Source organism: Anser cygnoides, chromosome 3 (assembly GCF_040182565.1).
Source record: "Anser cygnoides isolate HZ-2024a breed goose chromosome 3, Taihu_goose_T2T_genome, whole genome shotgun sequence".
NCBI lineage: Eukaryota > Metazoa > Chordata > Aves > Anseriformes > Anatidae > Anser > Anser cygnoides.
The window spans coordinates 62,664,546-62,677,020 of NC_089875.1; the positions used below are offsets into that span (position 1 = coordinate 62,664,546).

The 12,475-nt window shown below is 38.8% G+C and overlaps 1 protein-coding gene across 2 annotated transcripts in view; it reads left to right on the top strand.

The window, feature by feature from the left end:
* Positions 1–8,247, top strand: part of MOXD1 (monooxygenase DBH like 1) — a 53,848-nt gene extending 45,601 nt beyond the window's left edge. For both annotated transcript variants that reach the window (XM_048075771.2, XM_048075770.2), the window contains 3 exons: positions 1,901–2,043; positions 5,374–5,542; positions 7,759–8,247. In XM_048075771.2, coding sequence (XP_047931728.1) covers positions 1,901–2,043; positions 5,374–5,542; positions 7,759–7,926 — 480 coding nt within the window. In that variant the 3' untranslated portion in view covers positions 7,927–8,247. The remainder of the gene's footprint in view (positions 1–1,900; positions 2,044–5,373; positions 5,543–7,758) is intronic.
* The last annotated feature ends 4,228 nt before the right edge of the window (positions 8,248–12,475 follow it).

The following is a 12,475-nucleotide window of genomic DNA, read 5'->3' on the forward strand; positions in this document are numbered from 1 at the left end:
TTCAGCCACTCCTCGTACATCTTCCCTTCTAGACTCTTCACCATCTTCGTAGCCTTCCTTTGGACACATTCTAATAATATTATGTCCTTCTTATATTGTGGTGCCCAAAACTGCACAGAGTACTCTAGGTTAGGGTGTACCAGAGCAGGACAATCACTCCCTTCATCCGGCTAGCAGTGCTGTGCCTGATGCACCCAGGACATTGTTGGCCCTTTTGGCTGCCAGGACACACCGGTGACTCAGATTCAACTTGCCATTGACCAAAACCCCCAGATCCCTTTCTGTGGGGCTGCTCTCCAGCCTCTCATTCCTCAGTCTGTACGTATAGCCAGGGTTGCCCCTTCCCAGGTGCAGAATCTGACACTTGTTCTTGTTAAAATTCATATTGTTGGTGACTGCCTAGTTCTCTAATTTGTCAACATCTCTCTGCAGTGCCTTTCTACACTCAATAGAGTCAACAGCTCCTCCCAATTTAGTGTCATCTGCAAACTTACTCAGTATACCTTCAAGTCCTGCATCCAAGTCATTTACGAAAACAATAAAGAAATCTGACCCCAAAATGGAGGCTTGGGAAAGCCCGCTAGTTTTGTGACCACCAGCCTGATGTAACCCCATTTACTATAATCCTTTGAGCCCGACCGGTCAGCCAATTGTTCACCCATTGTGTTATGTTTTTGTTTATCTGTATACTAGACATTTTGTCCAAATATAGAGAATCAAGTCCTTTCAGTTTTTGTTGTGCCAGCTGTATCTTAATTGAGTGAAATATGCATAGAAACAATGAAACATATTAAAAAAAGGTGTATGTTGAAGCACACTAGTGTGCTTCCCTAGTAAAGCACTCTTCAAAAAGAAGGTGTCCTGTAGTAAATCTATGGTCTGTGGTCTTAGCTTACTTTTCGGTGGTAAGTTAACTGAATATTGTAATTTTAATTGGTATGACACTTCACAAACTGGTGCATAACAGCATGTAGCAAGGCAGTGAAATAAATATTTCTGAAGGTGCACAGGTTGGAATGCTGATAGGAAAAGAGAATTTCATAAAGCCTTGCATGGAGTTTTAAGAATTTCAGTTAAACAGAATACCTCAAAATGTATGCAAAGAGTTTGCTGATCCTTGTATCCTTGTGCAGAATTAAATCAGCTGCTTTCTGTTTGTTACTGATGTTTACTAGTGAAAAGCAAGCAGTTGGAGTTTAATTATTCAATCCTGTCATACTTCAGGGTCAAGTCCAGGTAGTCCTGTTTTCCTGTGTGGTAATTACACTAGCTCTTGTGCCCTGCTTCATGTATTTATGAGATTTGTGGGAACAGTCCCACAAATCTGTTTTACTAGATAAAATATAACTCTATAAATATAAAAACCGTAACTATATAATATACATATAACTATATAGTATAATACATAACTCTTTTTCTTTCTTACTCTTTATCAAAATATGTAGTCTATATAGAAACATATTACATCCCTTCCTCCTTTTTACTAGGCAAAGCTCATTTAATTTCCCGTTAAAAAGACTAATTATCTTACTAGATTTTTCCTAAATCTGCTCCATTTTGAAGACATCTTTCTGAAACATGGTACATATAAGAACCATGGAAACAACCAAAAGTAAATCTGAACTTCTCAGATCACACTCTTCAACATAACTGGAGGCTTATTTTATTGATAGGTGTTCCTTCTGACATTTTTTAAGCTCAGGAGTTGTTGTTTGAGCTTGCAGTATATTTTGTAATTAATTATGTAAAATCTTCTTTTTACTTGATAACCTAATGTGAAAGGTAAACCTGTTGAATCGGGCTTCCTGATACACATTTCATTAACATATAAATGCTAATCAGTGTTTCTATCTGTGGAATTCTAATGCTATCTTGATTAAAAGAAAAATCCCATTTTCAGGGTGGTCTGAGCACCAGGAATGAAATGTGCCTGTCATATCTGCTCTATTACCCACGAATCAACCTCACACGGTGTGCAAGTATTCCAGACATCATGGAGCAACTCCAGTTCATTGGTGTTAAGGAAATCTATAGACCAGTCAGGCAAGTAAAACGTTTATGAATACGTACAGCACCTCTATCTGTGTTGCTTTAATCTGTAATCTTACAGGGTCATTTCTATACAACCCTTATTTCTTTCAGACAGTGCAATGTGTTGCAAGATCACTCGTGCCACCTCATTTTGGTGAACAACCTGTGGAACTACTTATTTCTCCTGCCAAATTGTTTTATTGTTTTGTGTCTTTTTTTTTTTTTAATTGAAAATCTATTTCTTCTGTTAAACAAACATTTTTTTCTTACAGCAGTTACCCCACCAACAACCATCAAAAAAATAAAGTATCAATGTCATATCAGTGTTTCAAATGTTTATCAAAACATATCAGTGTTTCAATTACAGAAATAAAGGATATATAGATAATTTTGAAAAAGTAGGAGTTTGGGAGCATGAGAGTTGAATTAGCCTGTGTAGATCTGTTGTCATTAATTCTGCTGCAGCTGATCGATGCAACCAAGAGGACAATTGATACTAGAACTGTTTCTCACATCTGGAGCTCAGTGCTTTTTCAGTGACGCTGACAAGAATGCACAAAATGGGAAGAAGTTGTAAATTAGAAAAAAATGGAGGGGAGAGAATATTAAATCATTCATAGTAAAAGATAAAATTGTAGCTAAGCACCATGATGGGGAGATGGAGCTTTGGCAGAATAAGTCACAAAATGATATACAAAGTGAGTAGAGAAAAATGGAGAAAAACTGGTACGAATCTAGCCAAGAGGAAGAAAAGAGTATTTTGGTTAGCTGTTGACTGCAGAAGGTTGCACTTCTGTGCAAAGACACTGTCTGCTGAGACTTTGATTCCTGCTTTTCAGGGAAACAGGTCACTGCACATTTTTGAGAGGTAAACAGGACTGTGTCAGAAAGAAACCCCCCTATCATCAGTTTTTCTTCCTTACAGAAATAACCTATGCTGAACATTGGCATGCTGCTCAGCTTGAAAGGGGTAATATCATTCTGTTGTAGGTTCTGACTACTTCAGTGGGCCACAAATATTCAATATCCCCTCTGTAAGTGGTGCGGGTGGTAGGGTACTGTTACTATTTAGGCAACTCTGGATCTGTAATAAACATCATGAAGGTCCATGCAATTCATCTGGCATCTGGCTGCTGGCCAGTGAGTTTGCAGAGGGTGTAGCACAGGGAGGAAAGTTAAATCAGGTGTTGCAATTCATTCATTAAGTCAGCAGAACTCTTGCTGGCCTTCATCATGAAGGCCTAGGCAAAAACATGTCTCGCACTGAGTTGTTAGATCTAACTTTTCTGCCCTTCTCATTTCACTAGGTTGACCTGCACAATGATATTGCTCACTGTGAGCAATTGTGATTTCCAGGATCTAACAGAAAATTTAGACTTCTATAGGAGATGGGAAGAAGCCTACTATGAACAGGATATATGTGTGTGAAGATATAAAAATCAATGAATAGCATATTTTTTAGATATTAAATGTTCCTTACAATGCCCCAAATGAAAGCATCTCAGTAGAGGATCAGCAGTGGAAGTGACTGCAGACATAGTGTGGGAATAGTCTGAAAGGGACAGTTCCCAAATGAATGAAATACAGAAAAATAAATATAAAACTCTTACTGCAAAGTAATTTGATGTACAGGCTTACTGGTCTTAGTTCTGAAGTTTACACCCAAGACTGAAGAGTCTGAAACAGTCAGAATTCAGTCAATGTCTACTTCAGTTTTAATGATATTTCTACTTACAATCCTTTTTAATACAGGGACAACACAGTTTCTAAATCAGTCCTAGCTAGAAGAGTCTTTCTGAGGTTATAAAGAAAATATTCTAACAATTGTATGCTCTCTTGAGTGCTCATTCATGATAACTGTACTTAAGAAAAAAATGCACATTTGGCCTGGGGAAATAAAGATGTTTTGAATAGAGTAAGTATGCAGACTGTCTGCTGCAAATGGAAGAGTAATTAGAAGAAGAGATTATTAATGCCTCTAGTATTTATGACCTAATCCACAATTCTTGTTTCATTAAACTCTGTCAGCCTAAGGATATGTGACCTGATACTCATCTCTCTTGTGTCAGTTTTACACTGAAATTGCTTCACTGACTGCTTTAAAGTCTCTCTTGACTTACACATGAAGGCAGCTGGAGGCAGGATCAAGGCACTGGTGGCTCACTTTAAAACTCCTTTTCTTCCTCAGCCTGGTGGCCCAGACAGTGGTATAAATCATGAGGAGTTGAGATTAAAGTGATTGGGCTACAATAGTGTAAAATAGGTGTCTGATTAAAATTATGTCCTCCGTGCCTATATATTGAGTGGAGCTGAACTTTGGCATAGGCAACCCTTTAACCAAAGCAAATGGGAGACAGCATACTGCAAGATAACACAGGTCCATCAGTTTTAAAAAGATAACATGTGCTTCAGTGTGTTTTTAAACTAATAATTAGGTTAGTTAAAGTTTTAGCCACTTTATTTTTTTGCACAAAGTTTACATAACTTTCTGTTTTTAAACAGAGTCAAGACAAAGCAAGAAAAATGGAAAAGGTTTTATTTACTTAAAAAAAAAATAATTCATTATTATATTTGAGTTTTCTCTACTAAATGAAAGACAAAGGCATTCCTTCCCTCCCCACATCTCAGGATGGTGGTAGGGAAATGGACTGACCCCACTTGTTCAGGGAGAGTTTTGCCAAATGTTGGTGAATTTTCAGCCCTCTTAGAGCAATGCAGCAGCTCTCTATCCCAACCTTTGCCAAAAGTTCTCTTGCAGCCAGGGCACTGAGACATGCCAAAAGACAACGTCCAGAACACTGGTTATTGTCATTTGATCTTTTGGCACTGTTGCCAACCTAGCACCCTCGTGCTCGGATGAAGTTTGACTTGTTATCCGAGTTACGACCAGAGCTTGGCAGAGCAATCTGGAAGCAGCTTCCTAATGGCAAACATTTCTTTAAAACAGTCTGTCAAGCTTAGTAGAGAGTGTGATTTTTTTTTTCTTTTTTTTTTTTCTTTTCCCCGGTGGTGGGATTACAATAGAAGATCTGTTTTGGATAGCCTGTGTATTCAGTTTGTAGATGAGATCAGCAATGTAATTCTTAACTTAAAATTCTTCATTTTTAAAAGCATATGGTGGCAAGTTCTAAACTGATGACAAACTTTCATAGGTCTGTTAGTGACACTATGTCAAGTTTCACTAGGAGAGAAATTAGGTGAGAATGTGAATTAGGTATACATATATATATTAATAGTGCTTTGTTTTTCTGAGTAAATTCTCCCAAAGCTTTCCCTTATCAGTTCCAACTTGATGACATTTATCTATTTTTTTTTTAATTCTTAGTATTTATTTTTCTTCAGGACTTGGCCTTTTATTATCAAGAGTCCTAAGCAATACAAAAATCTGTCATTTATGGATGCAATGAACAAGTTCAAGTGGTCCAGATCAGAGGGTCTCTCCTATAATGAGCTTGTGCTTAAACTACCAGTGAATGTGAGATGTTCAAAAACAGATAATGCAGAATGGTCGGTAAGTCTATTCCTATCAAGTTTTCTAAGTCTTAAAAAGGAGGCTACAATGCCATGAAACAAATGGGATTTACTGTGCTTGATTATGAATAAGTACCTGGCTTCAGACTCTTTACATGGCCATTGAAGACCTGCAATAACAAATGATGAGAATGCTTTATCAATGCTTTCATGTAACTCAAGTTCTAGAAGTGTTTAAGAAGAATAGAAAAGCTGGAGCTTTGGTCAGGATTTGGGTTCAGTGATAGGAATATGGACTTTTCCACTGTGCCTAGGACTCAGATGAAAGAGTAACCGTATGTATCCAGGTTAGGCAACCAAGTTAGAAAGCTAGTTTTCATTGGCTCCCTCTATTGTCAGGGTCTTATGTTAGGGCCTTGCAATGGAGGATTTGAAATTCCTGAATCAGATTTCTTCTCTGAATCACTTTGTAGGGGAAGGCATATTGACTGCATAAGGAAGCCTCAAGAATCCGACTTCTTAACTCTTAAACCACCTAAAGCTATATGAACAGTCTTCCAATATCTCTCACTTTTATGTTGGTCTTGTGTCTTAAGAGATGTCTATAGTAGTGGACCAGTGCATTAGCACTCTCTCTTTTTTGTGCACCTTTGGAAGATTTTAACTTCTTGATGAGAAAATGTAAGATAAAAATAATTACTCAGTAGGTTATTATTTAATCTAAATGTCAGTAGACACTACAGACCTTCTGTGAAAAGTACTCATTTACTACATGTGATTGACTACATGTGATGATAATACATATGACTATTCACTGTTTTTGGTTAAGCTTCTTGACCTTTGCAACTGCTAGCTAGTAGCAACTGCTTAGCTACTCTTTCACTGATTATTTGTCAAAGGACAAGTTAAGAAGATGGAAAACACATGGAAATTTTATCAGAAGGGGATAGGCATCATTTTTTAAGCAGTTTGCTTTCTGGAAAATGCTGTTCCCCTTTATCTTACAGGATGAAGGAACAATACTTACAACTTAAAGAACATATTCAAAGAGCGAGTTAACTGGAAATGAGAGTGTTTAGTTCTTCCTTTTTATCATTAGTTTCCTATTTCAAATGACTTGGGCATATTCTTCAAAGATACGATTAGGACTCTTTCCTTTTCCTTCTCTTATTAGTAATATTATGTGTAATTGGCCGTCCTCAACAAAATCAAGAACAGATTTAACATGAATGTCCAAACAATCAGTGAGTTGTTACAAGAAGGAAAAACTTGAAGTGGAGGAATTAGTTTGATAAGATCTTCATCCTGCTAAAGGGATGGCTTCCTGATCAGTTTCAGCTTTGTGTTGTATTTGCTAAGAATAAATCCATATTTAGATTATTTTTTTCTGCAATGAAGAATAATTGCAACATGGAAAAACAAGCGCATACTGTACAGGTGGCCATTCAAACTTTCAAAAATGCTTGTGCCCAGGGGCTCTCTTTTCACAGAACTTCTTTTCTTCACCATAAACCTGTCAGTGTTTCCTTTAATGCAAGAATTAAACCATGTAAGTAGGGAGTACATTTGGAAATGCGTAACTAAGTGGTGTACCCAAAGCTCTCTCATTTCATGTCAAAGCCAGGAGAGGCAAGTAGGTACGCAACCTCCATAAAAATTGCACTGAATTCTAAGGGAAGCATAAAAATGCTAAATATATAGAAATATGACACTACTCTAGGTGGCCCTGGTTCAGCAGGGGGGTTGGACCACATGACCTCCACAGCTCCCTTCCAGCCTCAACCATTCTGTGGAACATGTGTGCACAATTAACTGGCTTCTACATGCAAGTATAAGCCTTGTATGTACCAATGAATGCTTTCAATTGTCATCCAATATACCAAAAGCACTGTAATGCTGTAATCTTCCATTTTCACCTTCCAGAAAGATGAAAACAAAGACAAAACCAACCAAACAGTCCCACAAACCAAAACAAGGTCATACGAATCAACAAACAAAAGCCTGGCCTTGCTTTATAGGAGAGGATGCCAGTGTGTGCAATTGTTCCCAAGCTGAGAACAATGGATCTGCACACTGGATGATCATTTGGCGTGCAATATATTAATATTTTTACGGAGTTTGATGTCTCCACAATAAGAGTCACAACCGCAATACAAAGCTAACAATAGAGTCTCATGCAATTTGCTAACTAGTTAGAGAGTAAAATAGATTTCTAATCTTATATGATGAAACTGTTTTATTTTATTTTAATTGCAGTTCCAGGGCATGACGGCTTTACCCCCTGAAATAGAGAGGCCATACAAGACAGAACAAGTAATATGCAGCTCATCTTCCTGTTTAAGTTGCAGTTTATTCGTCGCCCTGTTGTTTGTTGTACATATCACAGCCAGTACCATAGGAAACATCGGACCCTTTGTACAATAATTTTTATTCATTTGTGTTCTGTATGCCATGCAAGTTCTGATGTGTTTGCACTGTTGCTATTGTAGATTTATTTTTTTACATATTAATAAACTAAATTCGCTAGTTCAAAATAAAATGTGTACTTCCTCTGAGAACTGTGGTTTATCTGGTTTTCAATGTAAAGTATATATAAAACACAGTAGGTACACCATCACGTTGCGTATTGAAATCTTTTCACATACCATTTTGTTACCCTTTGTCCTGGTTCTTCACATGGTGTTTTCAAAACCAACTATGTATATGGGTAAAATTAATAAACTAAAAGCAACTTCGTTAACCACATTCAGCCTGGAGTGTGCTATATTATTTTGTCTTGGTTCTTGACATCTGCAGGTTATGAAGTCATTGCTGCAAGGACAAGTCTTGCAAACATGTATTTGGGCATGTCTGACACCTGCAGTGAAGCCACAGGAAGGGGTCATTCACGGGGGACATTTCTAGAAGCAACACATTGCTAATCGGTCTCTCCTCCCAAGAGAAGGGAGCACTACAGATGTGAGGGGACAGAACCCCAAACCTCCTCATGATGATTCCTGTACAAGGAATCCTTGACTTGGTAGGGATTTCTCTCCCCGTTTCTTCTCTCTTCATGTCTTCCTTAGTCCCTGACAATTCAACATGTTTCTTTTGTCTTAAGGTATGGGTAGGCCAAATAAAGCTTTGGCGAGGGCTAGGCACACCTTTGCTGTATTCCACACGGATAGCAGCAGTGATGAAGATCAATTTCACAGCCAAGCTCTGGCATGCACAGGGAACCTGTGTACAAGCCTGCCAGCAGCTATTGGTAGCACACGCTGAGAATCACAATACGCCAAACTGTTGATTAAGAGGTTATTTTTGTGGCCCATGTGTATGACTTTTTATTTAGTTAGTTAGTTATGTGTAAATCCATATCTTCTTTACTCAGATGGTGTTTGGCAGGGAAGATTCCCTAAAGATTCCTAATTTGTTGCTCCCCAATGAAATTACGGAACACAGTGGAAAAGGACCATTCAAAAAAACTTATTTCTATATCCACTCTGTAGCTACAGTTCACTATAATTTTCTGCAGTGCTGCATAAACTTTACTGGAGTGTGGCTGTAAAAATCAGTTGTTTTGGATGTCGACTGCTGTAACACCTGCACTAAAACTAACCTGTGTAAATGGGCATTTTATGTTACTGAGTACTCTTGTGCAGTGTGGTGAATCCAGAGTAGATCAAGAACCTGATTTAGTTGAGTTGAACCAGTTCTCTGGGTCACTGGTTGTTAAACACAAGTACTTGCATTTGTTTGTGGATTTACACCTCTTAATGAGCGCAGGCTGTTCTGATGCAAAGAGCTATCACATCAGAAGGAAACTAAGGAGAGGATTTGGAAACTGTCTTGTTTGCATTTGAGATGTGAGAAGGAAAGCATCATAGAGCTGGCAAGGCTACATTGTGGATAGCCAAAATGACAATTTGTGTGATAATCTACACAGAGAAAAGGCATTGAAGACACTAATGCCTCAAGGAGAAATGTGGGAATTAATCAATGCTAGATTCAATTTCTAGGAGCTACAACAATCTCATTATGAAATGTATGCATAAAGGGAGTTTAAAATCAGCTGTGAAGACATAGGTTCACAGGGCCCACTAAATCCTCCTGATGCCACAGCCTGCACTTGGAGTAAGAGAGTAACTCCCACCAGATCCTGGGGAGTTTCTTTGCTACTGTTGGGCAGCTACTTCCTCTAGATGTATCTGGACAATGTTATTTTCTGTTATCCTTCCTATTGGTGCAGGATAAGGGAAGGAAAAAGTGTATACAGATATTTTTTTTCATATCAAAACCTGAAGTTTCAATAAAGAATTGTAACTGCTTAATTGTAACTACTTAAATGTCTCCTTTCTGCCAGCAGAATTGTGCTTTTCTGTTTTGTGTTCCCAAATATAAATGGTTGAAAAATGAAAACCAAACAATGGTGATGGTGAATTATAGGCACAACAATCTTCTGATTATTGGTACAGATCTTTTCTGAACATAAAAACCTAGGTCATCCTCCAGCTAAGTTATCACGGAGTCCAGTGAGCACCACTGACATTTGGACAACTTCTTGCCAGGGACTGAGATGGAAGACAACAGAGGAATAAGTGAGAAAAGAGCATGTGTGTTAGACTGCGGAGCCCTTTTGATTGCAATGTGGTCTCTCAGGTATTTACTAGTAGACATGTGGGATACTGGCACCAATCTTTTGCAGACTTGGTTTGTAATTAAGATAAAGCAGATCTAGGGTTATTTTCCATTTACTTGGCTGTTCTCTGATTTGAAGCTGTTTCTTATCTAAGGGGATTTCCTTTCCATGGGCACCCATCCTAATAGCAAGAGAACAGATGGGTATTTGTTGTTGACAGCCAGTGTGCCACGAGATGATGTAAAGCAATGCTGGCTCAGAAAGGACGTCTGTGAGAGATAGCTGCCAGTGTATCTGGAAGATCTGCCTTATGCACTAAAGGCTCCTTTTTGCATAACCTGCAACTGTTTTATAACTTACGGAGGAACAGAAAGGAAAATTTTGCTTCACAAGTAAATAAAAATATAGATATGTTGATACAGTTCTGGGATACTTCCAGCTGAAGGATCCAAAACAAACTTAAGCACATTATATTATGAAAGAAACTTTGAACAAGAAAATAAATGAAATCTGAAAGTCTAAAATTGTCTAAAATTCAAAGCAAGGATAAAGGTGAGAAGTGCTACAAGCTAATTTCATGCCATTAAAAAAAAAAAAAATAGGTGGTACAAACAATTAGTAAGTCACACTGCACATGAATAAGCTCTCAGGCACAGATTTCTCTGGTTTTCTTTCAATACTGGACAATGCTAAAGCACATACTCTTGAATTCTCTGGTTACCCAAAGTTTTCGTGATAGTTGATATTGATGAGAGCCAGCATGGCTTCACCAAGGGCAGATCATGCCTGACAAAGCCAGTGGCCTTCTATGATGGGGTTACAGTATTGGTGGCTAGAGGAAGAGCAACTGCTCCATCCCTGGAAGTGTTCAAGGCCAGGTTGGATGGGGCTTTGAGCAACCTGGTCTAGTGGAAGGTGTCCCTTGAGGTTGCTTCCAATCCAAACCATTCCATGATTCTGTGATTCTACGATATTTAGAAGTAAATATATATAAAAATAATAATAAAAAAAAGCACGAAACAAGTAAATGTAATACCTCACTGTAAAAATTTTGCCACTCAAAGCTTTTCTGTGTGAAGAAATGTATTAAGAGTTTCTAGTGAGAAGCTAAATATATGAATATTCTAGCAGGATAGAAGTCGCATTCTGGTACAGCAGCTGAAAGTCTCATTCTCCTTAAATCAGATTTCCCACACAATGGGCCAGTTGCCTGCCACCTGTATGCTATCTATCTGTCTAATTGCCTGTCTATCCTATTTATACTATTTAGTTCGATTTGGTATTTATATTTATTCATTATGGAGCTTCCATTTTATGAGTATATGGCTCTCTTCAGATATTCACATTATCTGAACCAACGACCATTTGTGATTTTGTATGTTTATCATAAAACCACGTTTCAGGAATACTGAAAAGGGAGCATCTGTAGTTTACGTAGCTCTTTGGTTTACCCCTAAAAGGAAGAGCATCTCCTCTGCAGGTCCCACGCACGACCCCACACCTGCCCACTGGTGCTTGGAGCACAGTGACCTCTAAGCTGGGTGTGAGTGCGGACTGATGCAAGTGCCAGAAGCAGAGCCATGACCAGCTGGTGGGACTGCAACTGTGCTGGGATTGCATCTTGCCACTGGGGAGGTCTGGCTGAGTAACCAGCCTGGCTGATTAAATGGAGGGGCTGTATAGCCACATTATCCCAGATGCTGAAGAGGCACAAATTTAATAAACAAAACCTAGCAGAAACACTGGCCTCATTCTCCCCTTTCTTCTCTTCATGCAGAATGGGACTATTTTTAGACCAATTATTCCTTCTGTCACTTTGAAGAATTTCCACTCCTTCTGCCCTGTGCCTCCCATTGAATCTTTTTGGTACATTTATGTCTCCCTTAAAAGAGAGAGAGAAGCAAATTTGTCCTTAACTTTTTAGCATAGAAGGAAGTTGAAAGAAAATGACAGCTGTGACACGAAGACCTCTTCTGGGCTGCTTCCTCCATCCCCACAGAGGTTTCCCTGGACAGTAGGGACCCCCAGGAGCATCAGGTCTCCCAGAGACCAGCATCCCATGGGCACACTGAGCCTGTCGCAGGCTGATCAAAGTAGTGGGGGCAGCTGTGAGTTGCCCCTGCAAAGTGCTTGTGGTACAGGTGATCCCACCAGCTGCCTGCATGGCAGCCCCATGTGGACAGATGTTAGCGTTCATGAAGACACATAATCCACAAAGTGATTATATGAAGGTGCTTTATTAGGCGCCGGAAGTTAGGGGCATGCCTGCCCAAATCTAACTTCGTCTGATTTGTTCTCTTAGTTCTCTTTTATCTCCTAAGATACTACATATGCATTAGGTTTCACAACTCATCT